Source organism: Callorhinchus milii, unplaced genomic scaffold, assembly GCF_018977255.1.
Source record: "Callorhinchus milii isolate IMCB2004 unplaced genomic scaffold, IMCB_Cmil_1.0 Scaffold5, whole genome shotgun sequence".
Lineage (NCBI taxonomy): Eukaryota > Metazoa > Chordata > Chondrichthyes > Chimaeriformes > Callorhinchidae > Callorhinchus > Callorhinchus milii.
The window spans coordinates 22,598,901-22,617,601 of NW_024704746.1; the positions used below are offsets into that span (position 1 = coordinate 22,598,901).

General features: G+C 45.4%; 1 protein-coding gene across 2 annotated transcripts in view; it reads left to right on the plus strand.

The window, feature by feature from the left end:
* The window catches only part of plpp3 (phospholipid phosphatase 3), a 71,467-nt gene that overhangs the window by 16,267 nt on the left and 36,499 nt on the right, over positions 1-18,701 (plus strand). Inside the window, 1 exon segment of one of the 2 annotated variants that reach the window (NM_001292760.1) lies at positions 12,772-12,926. In NM_001292760.1, coding sequence (NP_001279689.1) covers positions 12,772-12,926 — 155 coding nt within the window. 2 annotated transcript variants of the gene reach the window in all.

Below are 18,701 nucleotides of genomic sequence, written 5' to 3' on the forward strand. Positions count from 1 at the left end.
CCCCAGTGCCTTCGCCGCCTCCTCCCTTTCCTCCTTCAAGGCCGGTCTCAAAACCTTTCTCTTTGACCGTGCCTTCAGCTCCCCTCTCGACTCTCTTCCCCCTCCTCGCTCCCTCCCTTCCCTCCCCTCACCCTGACCATTTCCCCCCTCCTTGCTCCCTCCCTTCCCTCACCCTGACCATTTCCCCCCTGCTCGGGTCATGACCCAACTGTGCAGCGCCTTGGGACGTCCTCCTGACGTGAAAGGCGCTTTATAAATGGAATCTTGTTGTTGTTGTTGTTGCTTCCTAAAGCCAAGGTGCATGCCTGACCTATTGGAGCAGTGGCTGTGGGAGGAGGGTTGCCTGCAGTCTGATTGACTTCTACGCGAACTGTAATGAGAACAGACCCCTGTTGCCTGTTAAGCGCAATCTAATTTGTTACCACAAGGCTGCCTGCCTCCCCAATAGGAGAGTGTTGACAGAAGTGGCCATAATCAGCCAGCCAGGGGCTCCACTGTGGCCAGTTATTGCAGAAATGGTGAGATGAGGTCAGGGCAGTTGAGCTTGTACTTTGCTTGTGTACCGCATTCCACACTGAGCTGCGAGACAAACCGAACAGCGAGCAATAAAAGGGCCCAAATGGAAAAACGATAACCCGCGCACAAGAGGGGATTAGTGTTGCCGAGACCCTGACATTTGACCGCTGTTGACTCTGGGTGGGATGTTTGACAGGATAACGAGAGATTGAGGAGGCCATCATTCACAGCTCTGATATCTAATTGCCCTGTGAGAGACTCGTGAAAATAACTGTCTAGTGCTCGTAACAGAGAAAACAATAGATCACCAAGCAATTAGGGGGACTCTTAGCAATAATCCTTGCACTTGATATAGCGCCTATAAGGCTGAAACGTCTCGAAGCACTTTACAGTAATAATTGAGTTAGTGGCCGTGTATTTGGAGGCAATTGCAGCAGCCAGCTTACGCAAAGTAACGCGTGACCCCACACAACCTGGACGGTAATGAACTATTCATTTGAAGGATTGTCGCTCTTCACGTAGTGTCGCGGATTCTTTAACGTCCACCTGAACAGGCAGCTGGGAGCTCGGTTGAGCGTATCGTTCATTCAAAGGACGAAACCTCCGCCAATGTAATGTTTTCCCCGACAACACACTGGCCTAAACCGTGAGCTTGAACCCACAGCCCTCTGACCCAGAGGTGAGAGGGCGGCTGACCGAGCCAAACTCAGGCCTATTGGGAATTAAAGGTATTAAAGAGTCACGGACAAAAGGTTGAGAGGTGGGATTAAAAGATACGTCAACAACAACAGCAACAACAACAAATAATACTTGCATAGCGCCCTTCACGGCGGAAAATTAAAATAGCTAAACTGGGAGATGGGATCAGAACTATGTTAAACAGAGCTTCCAATCTGCCTGTTCAGGTGAACATTAAAGAGCTCGCCCGCGACACTGTGTGAAAAGCAAAGGGAGTTTTCCCTCGGCAACAATCCTTCAAAAGATACGCTGTGTTTTTAACAGACTGGCGGAACAGCCCTGATGGGCTGAATGACCTTCCTCCGAGCCTAAATTCTTAACGCCTTTGCAACTGAAGTACTTCAGAAATCATCACGTACAGCAAGTCGTTCATATCACGGAATTGCTATTCCCGCCACTGCCCTCCCTTGGCCTGTAGGGTACAGTTTGCTGAGCATTCAAGGCTTTCAGTGGAGCTGTGCAACACGGACAACTAACTCACTAAGTCAATGTTCTCCGAGCGAACCTGGTTGCTGCTCGCACATGCTGCGAACCAGGGAGGTCGCTGGGAAATTGGCTTCGGTGAATTGGGGATGGGTTGGAGTGGGGGGGGAAGAAACAGGGGAGGGATGGGGAGGTCAGGAGAAAAGCAGCAGGAGGGTAGCGAAAGCACTTTCAGGCCCAGCGTTTGACTTGCTGTGAGGTGAAGCATGTGTTCATGTTCATTGCCCGAGCTCCCGATGGATCCTGCAGGTTAGTCTGACCAGTGACCCATGTAATCTGCCTCTCTGTGTTGCGGAGCGCTGGATGGGACGGGTCATGTTCGATACTGGGCCTCGGAAACTTTAAACTGCTCAACTGGTGACTGATGGCTTTTCCAGTTTGTTATTGGAAGGGATAGGGATCCCCCCAGCTCCCCCCACCCCCCCCACCCCCCCCCAATATGTTGCAAGATCCAATAAATGAAACCTCTCCCCTCCTCGGCCATGTTGCAATCGGGATTCGAGAGGCCAGAGGGCAGAGTGAACTGGTAGAATTAAGAATAATAATAATCCTTGCATTTGATACAGCACCTGATCACGTCTTTGAGGCGTCTCAAAGCGCTTCGCAGAATATACTGTAAAGTGAATTGACTGTGTATTTTGTGGGCGAAACGCGGCAGCCGATTGCGCACAGCAGCGTCCCGCTTGTAAAACGAGTGCTCTAACCATTGAGCTACAGCCTATAAGGCCTTTGTGGGTCAGCTCATTGACAGCGTCAAAAGCTGTTTACACACACGCACACGCACACACAAATATATATACACACAGATATATACCCACAGACACACATTCCTTTTTTGACTCGCTTTTTTAAACATACTTTTCCTTCGAAATGTGAAAACTGTTCCTAATTGCACTTTACTATGGTCATGCAATCTCCACGAAAAAACAACTTAAAACCTAACGACAGTATAAATAAATAAATAAACAATGCCAGACAGACTTCTCAAAAAGCGCCCGGTGTGTGCGTCTTAAAAGAGGAGCACATTCTGCGTCGAAAAGCGATCATTCCTCTTGGTTTGCCTCCAATTCAAGCACTTGACGGAGTGACATAAATCATGTTGAAATGCATCATTGTACCTCCAGCGGTCATTGTGGTCAAATTAATGCATGGCTGCTGTTCCACCCCTCCCCAGTGGAAAACACTTTGTCATAATGGACAGTTTCCCTTGAAGTTATAAAGTCTATTTTAAAAGCAAAAGATAGGCCTTAAGAAGAAAGCCACTGTTAACGTTTCTGTGTCTATCTACCTCTCTGTGTCTCACCATCAGCTGTGATATCTACACGTTAATCTTTGCTAACTACACTAGAATGCTCATTATCTCTTTGCCTCGTTACTTCTCTCCTTTGCCTTCAAACACCCTCTTCTGTAGTCTAATTAACCAGCAGCTTTTTATCTCTAATTTCCCCACTCAGTGAGCTTTGCACACAGCCCATAGATGATTTGCTTTATGACCAGCGTTAATTCAATAATCCTAGGTTTCGAAATCGCGCCTTATCACGTCGTCGTCGGGATTTATGAAATGCAAGGATTATTATATTTTTATTCCCTTTCCATTGTAGAGTCTCCGTAATGAGAACGCAGGCTTGCAGAGTGTCAATACCAGGCATGCTTGTGCTGGTTTCCCTGTAAATTCTAGCAAGGCAAGTTTAAGCTCTGAAACCACAGTAAGAGATTTCACTATCAGCATGAGCACCAACGACTGACTATATCACAGCATGTTGTATCATGTTGTACCTTATTAGCTGAACCTGAAGGTGTGTGAGATAGAGAGAGAGGAGATGGAAGAAGACAAATGGATTGTGAAAGAGAGAGAACATACAAGACTGGGTTTAGTGGAGACAGGCCTCATTAATAGCCCAGCTTGTTTGTATTTATTTTATTTATCGGGTGGAGAGGAACGTTACGTTGTTCCAGGACGACAGACAGTTCAAGCTGTGCAGGGGATTGAGCTCAGGTAGTATTTAGCTCTGCTGTACAGAGTAACTCGGACTGTCACAAACACACAGCAAGTTCAGCTTTGGATTGTGGTCTTTATTAAACTCTCTGGAAATCCCTCCAAAGGAACAGTCTTTAATACCGTGTTTGCCCACAAAAAAGGTCACTGTAGTTTACAGTCAATCCTGTGAAGCGCTTTGAGACGTCCTCCTGATATGAAAGGCAACTATATCAAATGTAAAGATGATTATTATTATTATTATTCTATTCCCTGTATCCAGTCAATCCTATGAAGCAGATATAACAGAGTGTATGAAAATGGAACAAGTCACCTCTTTAAACAAATACTCCAATTAATGTGGAGAGGGAGGGGGGGGGCAAGAGAGTGATTGATTGCTAACAGGTTGTTTTCTGTTGCGTTTCTATTTTAAAAAATGTTAACAATTGCTGCTTCTGACTCTTTGTAGTCATTTGCTATCGTTTCCACGCTCTGCGTTCGTTCGATACATAAAGCGCCGGGCGAAGAGTTTTTACTCTGTAAATCTGAAAGAGTCGCGAGTGTTTAATTCCACATGCAGCACATGCGGTCAGACAGCACTCTGTGAGTTTCTGCCTCTTCTGATGCTTTTGTGTTCCTTTCGTCAATTATTAGTACAAACAAAGGGGGTTGTTGTTGAGAAGAGACTTTTATCTATCACATCCAGTGGAGAGTGGAGGCAGGCATACCACAGAGCACTTGGCCAAGTGCTATGGTGAATGGTACAATGTAGACTGGCATCGGGAGCTCAGCTGAGTGGACAGACTGAACAGTAGATTCTTTGTAGATCGCAGCACAATGATAGAAAAACCCTACGTTCCCCCCACCACCAACTCTCAGTGGGGGGGGGGGACGGGGCGGAGGATTTTTGTGACCCGTTTTAGCATTTTTTTTTTGCCTGTGACCCTTTTCAGCATCTTTTTTTTTTACCCGCACATTTCTGGTCCCTTTTTTTCATTGTAAAAGGTCCCGGAGTTGGAAACGTCTCTCATTCATTGTCCGTTTATCAGCCTTTTACTGGCTCGAAGCCCGTGTCTCCTCGCGTCTTGTCGGTTCATAATTGGACTGCGAGAGGGTTGTATAGTGTCGCTCATCTGTATCCGTACCACAAATGCCTTGAAGACATGATAAGGTGCAATTATATAAACATATATTGGTCTTATTTCTGTAAAGGAATTGGAACCTGGGGAAAATAATAATAGAGCGTTTTCCCATGTTCCAATTCCTTTACAGAAATATATGTATATATTTATACTTATATAATAATTGCATTTGATATCGCGCCTTATCGCATCTTCGAGACGTCTCAATAGCGCTTCACGGAACATACTGTAAAGTGGAGTGACCGTGTGTTTTGTGGGCGAAACGCGGCAGCCGTTTGCGCACAGCAGCGTCCCACAAACACAAACACTCGTGGATTGAGCGATCGCATTTTTTTTTGGAACACATTATTATTGTTGTTGTTGTTGTTGTTGTTGTCGGGGTTTAACCGAGCGCACGGTAGTTACAAATTAGAAGAAGTTTACTCGGAGAGGAAGCTAGAAAGCTATCTTTGTCCTCCGATGTAACTCTGAGCTATTGCAACACCGACACTTCTGCCAGATTTTATCAAACGAGATATTACAGCTGTCGTCAGGCTCCATTGCAACTCACTCTCAATCTTCCCTCCCTCTCTCTCCTTCCCCTTTCCTCCTCCTCCTCCTCCTCCTCCTCCTCGCACATACACATTTAGGCTTATTTTACTGGTGAAGTGTATATCAAGGCATCAAATAGGAAAAGCAGAGCGGATCGGAGAGGGGGCTGGGGGAGCGATTATCTTTCTCTTCTCGTGTTAGGTGAATTAGCTGAAGCTTTGCGCCGTCTCCTGTTACTGTGTGACAAAGGACTTTTCTCCAGGCTGTTATTTGCAGTGGGTTTGCATCGACCAGCCTGCAGCTGTAGCTGATTGAAATGCCCATTGATCATCAACGGTGCAGATTTCTTTCCCCCCCCCCCCCCCCGCGCGCCCCCCACAACCAGCCCCCTGCCCCCCCTTTCCTTCACGTTCCTTCAGGACACGGGACACAACAACAACGTCAAACAATTACACTCGTATAGGGCCCTTCGCGTCGGAAATACATCCCAGGATGGTGTGTGTGCGTGCGCGTGCGCGGGGTGGGGGGATAGTGGGGAGAACAAAGTACTGGCAGCAGAATCTGAACTTAGTAAAATCATAGCTGTGATGAATGGCTCAGCTCTGCAACGAAGCAGTGATTTGAAAGGGCCACCGAATGGTCAGGGAAGCTGATGTCATTGGTGCATGAAATTGGCATTTTCGACAGTGTAATGGATTCACGGAAGTGATTACTACACCGTAACAACAACAACGACTTGCATTTATATTATGCCCTTCCCCCTGCCCGGGGTCTCATATCTAACTGCGGGTTTCTTGTGGTTTATATGACTAATTTATACATGGGAGTGGTTTTAAGGCAGTAATGTAACTGAGTCTTTACATGATAGTTTACATGAAGAGTGTCACACCAGAGTTATTCCAAGGTCGGAATCTCACTGAGAGCGGGCGATTTATTCATGGAATGATGAATTAAATACTTCTGGTGAGGCAGCTCCCGTGACAACAGTGACGGGTTGCTCGATTCATATATCATGATAATAATAGATGGTAATAATAATAATATAATAATCCTTGCATTTGATATACGTCTCATGGCGCTTCACAGAATACACCGTAAAGTGAATTGACGGTGTGTTTTGAGGGCGGAACACGGCAGCCAATTGCGCACAGCAAACCCTTGCGCTTGATATTATAATAATAATAATAATAATAATAATCCTTGCATTTGATATAGCGCTTTTCACGTCGGGAGGACATCCCAAAGCGCTTCACAGAACACACTGTAAAGTGAATTGACTGTATATTTGTGGGCGAACGCGGCAGCCAATTGCGCACAGCAATGTCCCACAAACAGTCGTAGATTGAAAATGACCAATTTATTATTGTTTTGGGTTTTGGAGGGATTATTATTAGGCTCTGTGTGGAGTAAGGAAACTTGCCCAAGGTTTCGCCCTCTGCCTGGAATTGAACTCAGGTCTCTCACTTGCAAAGCGAGTGCTCTAACCACTGAGCTACAAGACTCCACATATTGCGCCTACAATGTGTAAACATCTCAAAGGGCTTCACAGAGAATCGTTACCCTGTGTAGTACCTTTGTAGGCAAACACAGCAGTCAATTTGCAACGAGCTACATAAACTGCTGCCCCACTGCCTCGAAGTGAACAAAGGTTTTATCTGGGATATTTCTGGCCCGAACTCAGGCAGAAACTCCCTCCTGCATCTAAGAAGTGACCTGGGATTTTTAAGGTACACCTGAACGGGCTGTTGTTATGTTCCATTTTAACTCCTGTCAGTTTGAAATCCGAGATCCGGCTGAACCTTTTTAATATGGTTCCCATTCTCGCACCGGCCAAGTCGAGCGTTTTTAATTTAAAAGCAATTAGTGCGCTCTGAAACAACAGGACAGACAGAGCAATCTTACAGGCGTATCAAGCAAAGTCTCAGTCTCTGAGCTGCTCTTCAAGTTACAGGCTCTCATCTGTACAGTATTTTTGCAGCTGCAAACTTCAGAGCCGAGCAGCTTTTACTGCATATTTATTTTACGGAATAGAATTGATGGGAATCGCTTTCAAAGCTGGAAGCCAGGCAGGCCCTCGTGTGTGAGCCCGGGCAGAAGGTGTTCCACTGCCCAAAGCACTTCTCACTGTGCAGCACCTTCCGAAAATCGATCTGCTTTTTGAAGTCAGACGGTTTATAGTGTAATAATAAACACCACCAGTTTAACATGAGAGCTCAGCCTCCTTTTGTGGGCGGGGGGGAGACGTGATGGAGCTATTACCATTTTGCAAATGTGAACGTTCTTTCTGAAGCTCCTTAACCCAGCGTTTAAATTCCTTCCTAATGATAACTTTCACCTACTTTTGTGAGAAACGTTCTACGTTCCAGCCTTGGCACCGAAGGTGAATTATAATAATAATCCTTGCGTTTCATATACCTTCAGTCACCCTCCTACTGCAACCCTCCCTGCGCCCCACCCTCCTGATCCCAACCCCCTGCTCGGGTCCAAATCCCTGACTGGGCAGCACCTTGGGACGTCCTCCCGACGTGAAGTGTGCCGTGTAAATGTAATTTGTTGTTGTTGATGATGATATAGCGCCTCATTACTCCGTCGAGACGTCTCAAAGCGCTTCGCAGGATATACTGTAAAGTGGAGTGACTGTGTGTTTTGTGGGTGAAACGCGGCAGAAGAGATTCGGGAGAGGGACCAGCTATTTTGGTCACAGGGATTCCTTCTTTGTCAGTTTGAGGGAAACTTGGAATCTCTTCAGCCTAATCCTGTTTTATTTGCTTCGTTTAAAAAAAAATTGTAAACCTCAGAGGGGTTTTCCTCAACCTCATCCCCCACCTCCGCTCCTTGCTTTGCCAATCAAAATAAATCATGGAGATCGGGATCTCCCCACGAGTTCCGAAGCCAATGTCCTGCACGTGACGTTTCTCACGTTATAACGCACTGCGTTCTTAATGATGTGTTTCAAGTTTAATTCTTTGCAGTTAAGTATTCTAATGCGCGTGCGTGTGTGTATGTGCGTCTGTACATGTGCGTGTATGTGCGTGTGTGTGGGTATATGCGCGTGTGTGCGCGTGCATGTGTGCATGTATGTGCATGTGTGCGTGTATGTGCGTGTGTGTGTGTGTCTATGTGTGTGTGTGTATGTGCATGTGTGCGTGTATGTGTATGTGCATGTGTGTATGTATGTGCATATGTGTGTGTGTGTGTGAGCGTGCGTGTGTGCATGTGCGGGTGTGTATGTGCGCGTGTGTGTGTGTGTGTGCGTGTATGTGTGTGTGTGCATGTATGTGTGTGTGTGTGTGTGTGCGTGTGCGCGCGTGCGTGTGTTTGTGTGAGTGTATAGGGGTGGCCGTCCTGTTAGACAAGTTACATTTGTGTAGAGTTATCCCCGGGTTCCTATACTATCCAAGCAAATAAAATAGGACTTTGATTTTGAGAAGCAATGATGGATTGGCAACGCTGGCGAGGGAATAGCTCTGCAGGTGGCAACGGAGACGGAGCCCACTGCTCCCTGATCTTACAGGATGAATAGCGACTACAGAGCGGCGCAGGGGCCATAATTACAGCGGCTGCAATGTTTTTCAATCACCGCTTTATGCACGGGAAATGCTAGTCGTTTCGAACGTCCTGGGGCTTGTGTTGTTTTTTTGAAGGGGGAAACTACAAAGTTGAAATATGTTTATTTTCTTCCTGAGGGGTAAAAAAAAAAAGGGGGGGCTGGGATGGATGTAAGTAAGGTTGAGACTCCAAGACACACAGGCCACTTCAGTTGCTCTCACCACATGAGAGTAGGTTCAGCACAAAGGGTTGCCCCCCTGGCTTCCCCTCAGGGCAGTCGACGAAAACCGATCCCTGTTTTTCTAGAGCGCTCCTAAGTATTGAAATCCGAAGGGCTAAAGTTTCAAAGCCTTTCCAACACAATGCTGACTTCTTCTGCGGGCTTTTGATTTTTCCTTTGAAACGTTACAAATTGATCAAACTGACCGTTTTTTTTAAAAAAAAAACCACTCCGTTTCCCCCTCTCCTTCTCGCACTTCCCTTTCAACCCTCCTTCTCCCCACCCCCCCCACCCGCCCACCCGCCTCCCCCCTCCTCCTCCACCACGACTCCCAAATACACTAAAATAGGCCTTTTAAGTGGACGCAGATCTGCTGAACACAATCGAAGGTCTTTGTTCAATCACAGAGCAGAGTGGGGTCTGACATCCTGGCCTGATATTTTGAGCACAATATTGAAACTATACCTCGTAAGACTGATGTGGTAAGGGCAGCCCTACTGGATGTAGGTATTTCTCTTGATTTTCCCCACACACTGACGGTAATAATAGCAATCCTTTCGTATTTGAAACCTCACCCTAATCACATCGTCGAAACGTCTCAAAGCGCTTCGCAGGACAAAGTATAGAGAGCGGTGACTGTGTATTTTGTGGGCGAACTCGGCAGCCATTCGGGGCACAGCGGTGTCCCACAAAGTGCCGTGAAAATTAATTTTTCTGACAAGTATTTTATGCAATGCTGAATGAGAAAGCTTTCAATTTCCCCCAAGGGAAAAAAGCGATCTACTCTGATCAGCCGGTGAATGATATGAACACAGAAAATACGCCCTTATGTAAAGTGCCCCTTACGGTAATGTACACAGAAAACTGAAATTCATCGACAAGTCATGATGGTGGGAAATGACTGTACTTTAAAGTAACCGATATAGGGCGATCTATAAAGATAAGGTTCCCTGTTATGTTGCCCACTAGATCTTTTTGCACCTTTTTAAGGTTCACAGAACGCTCTGAATTATGGAATTTGGTTGCCAAAAGCATCGATCGGCAAACTCACTGATTATAGGGTACAGCAGAGGTCAGTCCATTCAAATTGTGGAGTCCTGTAGTGTAGAGCACTCGCCTCGCAGGCGAGAGGGCCCGGTGGAGGGGGAAACCTTAGGCAAGTCTCCTTATTCTACACGCCTCTGTTTACCTGGTAATAAGTAGGAACCCGATTGTTAGTCGATTGACGGATCACTTTTCCGGGGGTAATAATCCCTTAAAAAAGAAATTGGGTCTCTCAATCCACGACTGTTTGTGGGACACAAACAGTTCACCCACAAAACATGCGGTGTATTCGTGAAGCGCTTTGAGATGTCTCATAGACGTGATAATCGCTATATCAAATGCAAGGATTATTATCATTAATATAAAGGTCAGAGATGATGGAACAGGAAGCGATCGATCACTGAGTAATTGTAAAGGCAAATCACTACCTTTGCGGCTAGGTTTTGGAGTGCTTTGTGGCTCGGATCTGCTGCCATTCCTACGGTTGCTGCACCTGTCTGTGCGCAAGCAGCAACATTATTTCTGGTCCGTTTCCAAAACAATTCACTTTTGGAAAACCCTTATAAACACTTCTCGTTTGATGAAAAATCCTGTTTTGCCAGATCTAACAATTTGCAATAACAAAGCCTGTTTTTCTCCCGTTTTCCACCCAAAGCCTGCTCCGCCTTGTACATAGATCAATGGTGAGAGGTGCTTGTAAGAGAGCAGTGAATCCTGATGGATAATGAACTGGGCCAAGTCGAACACAATGTAAATCATGGCACCATTCAATCAACGAGCTCAGTTGCTTTGCTACAAGTGCTTTTTTTTTAAAACAAAATTGCGATGCCTGGAAATTAACCATGTGTACCACAGCTTAACAGCTCAAGGTCTGTAAGCCATTTGCCACAGGGGAGCAATAAATCCTCTAAATTAAAGTATTGTTCAAAGAAAAAGAAACAAAACATCTATGTTATTGCTACCTCTTACAGTCTTGGGTCCAAGGTTACATTGCTATTGATGCCTGTGGAGCCTTGCAACCTTCACCCTCACCACCACATGCACGTGCGCACACCCGCGCGCACACACACCCGCACACACACCCACCCACACACTCGCACCCACACACACGCACGCGCACGCACACACACACACACTGCATCATTGATGGTCAGTGTCCCTGTACTGGAAACTTTTCATTTAAACGTATACTTATCGTAATTGTTTCTGTTGGATAGGTTAGCCAACTCCAATCATGGTTCAACATTGATTAGGTCCAGTGTGTGTGTTCCTCCACAGCGCCTTTGGTTACATGGAATTAGGCCAATGTATTCATTGCCAATGACAATACCTCCTCTCACACCTCCATTCACTGCACCAATAGATACAACGAGGGGGACTGACATTACATCCCAGAGCAGGAATGGCTGACTTGCGGCCCCCATTGTCCACGTTGGCTCTAGAGGATGAGCCGTACAACTTGCGTGTGGTTTGCGACCTTATCTTCAATCCTGGTTTAAGTTGTGTCCGGCAGTAATTCTGTATTTGTCAGTATTTTATCCCTACTTATTTAATTATCAAGATGTGCTTTCCAAGGAACAGTGGCAACTCCTGTTGTTATGATAAACTATGTGCTATAATGTACTGTGTGTTGGTGATGTCATGACTTTCTCTCATAAAGGCTCAGTAACATCAAAGGCTCCTTCCCCAGGAAAAGCCGGTGCTTGATTTGTGGGCATCCCAGGGTTGTTCTGGAAGGATGAGATCAAATGGGCTGAAGGGCCCTTTTCATCCATATCTCTCCTATGATCGTGTTATACTCTGTGAAAGACATTGAATAGCATGAATACTCAGCTATCATTCCCCTCCCCTCCTTCCCCCACCCCCATGATAAGTATTAAACAGTAACATTGAGTGATACAGCACGGAAATGGGACATTTGGCCCAACTAGTCCATGCTGGGGTTTATACTCCACACAAGCCCCCGCCCCAAATATTCCCCTCTCCTACACGCCTCTATTCCCTCTCCCTCAACTATGCATTTAGTTAAGTTTCCTCGTAAATATATTGATGCTTTTTGCTTCAACCACAGCTTCTGGGGCAGTGAGTTCCACACTCTCGCCACCTTCTGGATAAAGAGATTCCTCCCAAATTCCCCTGATGGGTTATGACGGACTATCTTATATTGATACCCTCTAGTTTTGGACTCACCAATGAGTGGAAAGAGCCTGTGATCATTCACTTCATCGATAGCTTTCAACAAAAATTAAATTTAATTTAAAGTCAGCGTTTTTATTGTTGCAGTGCCTGTTTGTGAAAAAAAATGATGATACTGGGCCTTTGACTTTTATTTTCCGCCTTTGTGAATTGACGACGAGAAGTTCTATTCAGGAATTAAATCGCTGGCTGCCTTATCATTCTTTTTATTTTAATTTAATCAAAAGAAATTAAAAGCATGTAGTAGTTACAAATCCAACCTGAACAGGTCTCTCTCTCTCTCTCTCTCTCTCTCTCTCGCTCTCTCTCTCTCGTTGTCCGTTTGGAATCTGATCAGCAGATTTGTAACATTTACGTTTATTTCTTTATCTGTGCAGTTATCCTTCCAGCTGCAGTCATAAATATCGCAGGCATCTCTCCCTATCAAAGAGGGTTTTACTGCAATGACGACAGCATCAAGTACAGCTCTAAGAGAAGTGTGATACCCAACTTCATGCTCTTAGCAGTGGGAACACTACTGCCAATTGCTTGTGTAAGTTTATATCTGCTGGTGCACAGCCCAGCTGAGACAAGGTAGAATGTGGCGTCTCCCAACAGCAATTCATCTCTGATTCATGGAACAAAAAGGCAAAATAACGCAGATGCTGAAAATCTGGAATTAGAACCGAAGTCACTGGGAACACTTCAGCAGGTCAGGCAGCATCTACGGAGAGAGGGAAGTGAGTTAACAGTTGAGGTCCATGACCTGAATGCTCTGACGAAAGGTCATCGACCTGAAACCTTAAGTCACTTTCCTCTCTCCATAGATGCTGCCTGATCTGCTGAGTGTTCCCAGTGACTTCTGTTTCTCTCTCTTGATTCTTGGCTTCATGTTGCTCCACGTAAGACTGTGCATTGCATATTTTGTGGAGCATCTTAAGACGTTCTTACAATTATCTCAAACGGCATCTTACGATGGCAAGTCGGCCCTGAATGTAAATTCTGGACCTTAGGCAAAAGGTGGGGTGGGTGTGGCTCAGAGTAGTATCACATCGTAAGTGAAGAGTACAATTCCATTTGTTGCTTTATATGCTGTTTGACCGTCTCCTGACTAGAACCAGGAAAATGGAACAGATTTACTTCCGTCACTGACGAAACAGGTTAGTTTAAACCCTCGAGAAGTGTTCTCGATGCCCCCGGACTCTGAGAAAACACACAGTACAGCTGCACTCATGACACTCTCTTTCACCACCGATAGCTTTTGATGGACCAAAATGTTTTGTGGAGCATTCTCTGAGAGAGAGAGAGAAAGAGAGAGAAAGTGTGTGAGAGCCTGAGACGCTGCCAAAACTCATTTCATCTAAACAGTCCAAATGAGGGAGACCAGACTTGTTGTCTTCAGAGTCTTGAGAGTTGAACCCGGTTCGCAGAGATGAAAGGAGACTTCTTTCCTGTTATATGTACAATATTAACAACAACAACAACAAATCATATCTGTATAGCGCCTTTCATGTCGGGAGGACTTCCCAAGGCGATACGATGCAGTTGTAAGAAGTGGAGAGGACAGAAATTTGAGCAAAATCTCCAAAGAACAAGAAATGTAGGGGGATAAAAAGGAAATGTAGGAATTTTTTTAGACTTTCGGACTGACTAGCTGGGCCACAATGGCGTGCCCTGTTCCTACCCTCCTGTCCTCGTCTCCAGCACCACGACTGATCTAATAGATCGAGTCGTGGATGTCCCTTAACTTTCTCCAACTCAAACATTGACAAAACTGTGACTATCCTGGCCGGCTCACGTCATCGCTTCCTCACCTCAGGCACTGCTCTCTTGTTGTTCACTCTAACATACTGTTCAACACTTTAAACTCTCATAGAATCATAGAATATTACAGCACAGAAAGAGGCCATTCGGCCCATCGTGCCCGTGCTGGCGCTTTGGAAGAGTTGCCCGATCAGTCCCACTCATAACCTTGCAAATTTTACCTCTTCAAGTACCTATTCAATTCCCTTTTGAAAGTCGTTACTGAATCGGTTTCCACCATCCTTTCAGGCAGCGCATTCCAGACCGTAACAACTGTGTGTGTGTGTAAAAAAAATTCTTCTCGTCTCCCCTCTGGTTCTTTTGCCAATTATCTTGAATCTATGTCCCCTGGTTCCCGACCCACCCGCCAGTGGAAATTCTCCTTTACATTTTACATCCCGGCTGGCTCTTTTTACTCCATCTCCGTCACTGCTTCCCCCGAGCGTAGCTGAAAGCAACACCCATGTCTTTGACACCTCCAGGCATGACTTTTCCAACACCCTCCTTTACCAGCTCCACCCTGCACAAGATTAGCCCAACAGTCAGGCTTGTTCACATGCTAATGTGACGCCGTTTTTTTTAGGTCCATTGAACTAATTAGGGTGTGAATTGCAAGACAACAGCTATGTGTTACAACAACAACCAGATGGATACAAAACCAGTGGGAAAATAAGTGTCTGAATGACAATCCAAACCTCGCATTCTGGGAGAAACGAGCCCTAACCCACCGTGGCAACGCTTAGAAACAGCTACTCACACACATCCCTAAACTCCGCTAGCTCATCGTGCTTCAGGGCTAATTGTAAGAATGCTCTTTCGATGCTTGAAAAAAATAAATGTTGCAACTCTATACAATTTGAGGTCCACTATTAAGCTGCAACGATGTGGGGAGCGGGGAGGGGATTCTGAGATATCCTACATGTTTGTTCAATGATGCCACACTTTACTTTGTTGTAGCAGTTGTGCTCCTGAGCTCTTTGTTGTCGATGTTACTTACCCTTGCCTTGTCTGTATCTGTTGTCGTCCTTTCCATCAGCTGGCCTTCCATTCCTGGTAATCGAAACTAGCACCATCAAACCTTATAAACGTGGATTTTACTGCAATGACGAGAGCATCAAGTACCCCTATAAGAACGGAGACACAATCAGTGATGCTGTGCTTTGTGCTGCTGGTATTCTAACCACCATCCTCTCTGTAAGTCTCTGTTCAACTTTGATCAAAATCGGTTGTGCCTTTTTNGTCTGCCAGCTGAGAGCAAACCCTCCTTCGGATGAGATGTGAAACTTGAGGCTTGACTGTACCAGTTCAGGTGGACGTTAAAGATCCCTTCGCACTATTCGAAGAGAGAAGTGAGTTTTTCTCTCCCAGTGTCCAGGCCAACTATTGCCCCCCCCCCTCCCCACACCACACCGCCCACCCGGATAAAGAATTAACCATTCACTTTGTGGATGTTTGTGGGACATTGCCGTGTGCAAATTGGCTGCCGCGTTTTGCCTCCAACTTCATAGTTACTACACTTTACAGTAAAGAAATGAAGGGCTTTGCTGTGATAAGGAGTTTTATCAGTTCTAATAAATGCAAGGATTATTATAAAAATAAATACTAATAATTAATTGTTGGCAAACGCCTACAAAAAAATGTAGATTTCTGACTACAATTGAGGAAGACGGGATGATTTACAAGTGGCAGCACTTTGAGCACAAAGACAAAAACCCTCTTGAGACAAAGTTAAATGTTAAGATCATTGAGAATAATAACATAATGATTCTGGTGCTTGATTCACCGCCTTTCACGTTGTGACGAATGTTAAAGTGCTCCACGGGATTTTCCTGTAACTTGGTGCGACTGCGTATTTTGTCGGCAAAATGTACGCAAATAACGGTAATTGTGTCAATTCTTTGAGGTCAGCCGGGTGTCTGACACACGTGGAAACCCATCACCACGCTTAAGAGTCTCCAAACCAAACTGAGATTTCCACGCGTGCCAACAACAAGTAGAAATCCAAGAGATTTGGAACAGAAAGAGCACTGTCTCACCAGACGGATGCATCCTGTTTACCTAATTCTGGGGCATTTTTAGGCGCAGGTTGGTAAGAGCCAAAGGCTTGGGGACCCCAGAGTGTGCGTTGGGGGAACAGCTGGAGTCTAACCAGCTAAAACCTCATAGCCTGCCATTGAGAGCGCTGTCTGGCAAGCTTCCCCGCTGCTTGTCCAGCCGCGGGTTGGAGGGTTAACGGGAGCTGAGTGGCCTGACTCCCTGCCCCCAGTGACTGGTCTGTCCTTCCGAGTCCTGCCAATGAGCCAGGGTGGCCCGGGACTGTCGTCAGCAGTGTCTTGGAGTACAAGTTTGTCCCATTCCTACCACGGTTGCAGAAATAGAAACCTGTAATGCATCTCATGTGGCTGTAAGCTACTTTGATTTGAATCTAAATGCAAGTTTTGTTCCCATTGAAACAGATTGAAATGAATGTTTCACATTTCCCATCAAACAATCTCTTCCATTCACATGTGTGGAGGTGAAAGCAATCCCGTGGATACAGCCCGAGTTCACTGAGTTGCTGTTAGGGAACATCTCCAAATAGCAATGCTTCCTGTCCTCCTTAAAAGGCAGTTTAATGCCCCTAATTGTATATTTTTGGGTGGGGGGATAACAGTGTAGAGTAGAAATGCTGAGATTTAGCACAGAAATCTGAAAAGCCGTTCGATACGTCCATTGAAAATAACCCACTTGAAAGCTTAATTCCGTTGTTGTTTGAACGTAGTCTATCAATGAGAGAAAACCACATTTAAAATCTCATTAAATGAAAATAACCTGCCCTTAAACGTACCCATTTTGAAGTCGTTGCCAGGAATGTCTCCTGAACTACTACAGTGGCAAAGTTCCAAAGGAAAAGGAAAAAAAAACACTTTTTTTTGCTGGTGAGCCTTTGCTATGTTATTGGAAACTATAGCAACCTCATCACTATGTGAATTGGCTGAACCTGGGAGTACATGTCTGGCTGTTTGAACACACAGCAGCTCTCACTGCAAAGTAACAGTCCGTTAATGTGGACCTCAATGTCCTCTATCAAAAAAAATGCCAAATGTTCAGCAAAACCCAAACCCAAGAAAAGCGAAATGTCTTTATTCAAGTCAAAACATTTGTTTTTAAAAAAAAGCTGGGGCGGAAGAGGTAGAGGAACAGTGAGGGGTTGGGGATTGGGGTGGGGGGGTTTGGGTTTGGGGTGGGGGGTTTGGGGTGGGGTGAGGCGGAGGTGGGGGTGGTGGGGGAAGGAGAGGAAAGCAAATTGTTTGGAAAAGGAGTTGTACATCTGTAGCTGATCAATCCATAAAATCCCTGGCACAACAAAAGTTTTCCAAAAAAGGATTTGACACTGAGAGTTAATATTACAGTTTAAAAAACTCTGTGGCGTTGCATCCGATAGAAAGGCACATGATGGGATCTGCAGATTCCCTGAAACCGTTCCACGATCCCTTTCCCTTCTCCGCCTGTCTGTCCAGGGTATAAGACACTCAAGCCACCCTGACCACCACGGTGACCATTGTGCTCCTGCCTAAAGAGTGTTTCCAATTACTGTGCACGATTCATGTCTTGAGCACAAGCCTTTCATTAGTGAAATCATGGTGCCTGATTTCCCCTTCCCCTCCTCCGCACAGCGGACTCCACAGGAGTCGGAATATATTTCGCAGGATGCAACGCAAGTTGCAAGTGGGTAGCTTGAATTCTGTCACTTGTCCTGTCGATTTTAAAGCCTCCTCCTCTGTACCGTCAGGAATGTACGCTATGTAAAGCGGGGAATTCCTGCCAGTGGAAAATTAAGCTTGCCACGAAACACAGAGGGAGCATTGGCAGCATTCGATAAAGAACTCCGAAACAGCCCCCGAACATTGTTGAACGGTATAACCTCTGGAAGGTGATGGCTGTAGTTCTCAGTTAAAATAAACTGGGCAAAAAAAATTTAATGATAATGATAATTTGGTCACTCAATCCACGACTGATTGTGGGGACGCTGCTGTGTGCAATTGGCTGTCGCGTTTCGCCCACAAATCGTACAGTCAATTCACTTTACAGTATATCCTGTGAAGCGCTTTGAGACGTCTCGAAGATGTGATAAGGCGCTGTGTCAAGTGCGAGGATTATTATTATTATATTACCCGTGTACTTCTCTCTTGAAATCCACAATGGCTGAAAGCTCACCCAACCGATGGGTGGGACAGATAGGTTTTAGTGTGAGTGAAATTCTGAGGTTGGGGTTGAGGGACATTGTCGGGCAAGAGTAGAAGCAACTTTACTTTGAAGTTTTTCTTGCTGCAGAGATTTTCCACAGATATACATTTATACTATGTGCATGGGAAGTACACAGGAACAAAATATTCTCATTTGACCAGGCCAGTATTTATGAGCTGTTTTCCACATTTTTTTCTGGAGACCAAAAGAGGAGCTATTTGAAATGAAAAGCATTAGAGTGTGTTTAAAATTATTTAATTCTGTTTCCTCTCAGTCAGTCCTGTACCACAAATATTAA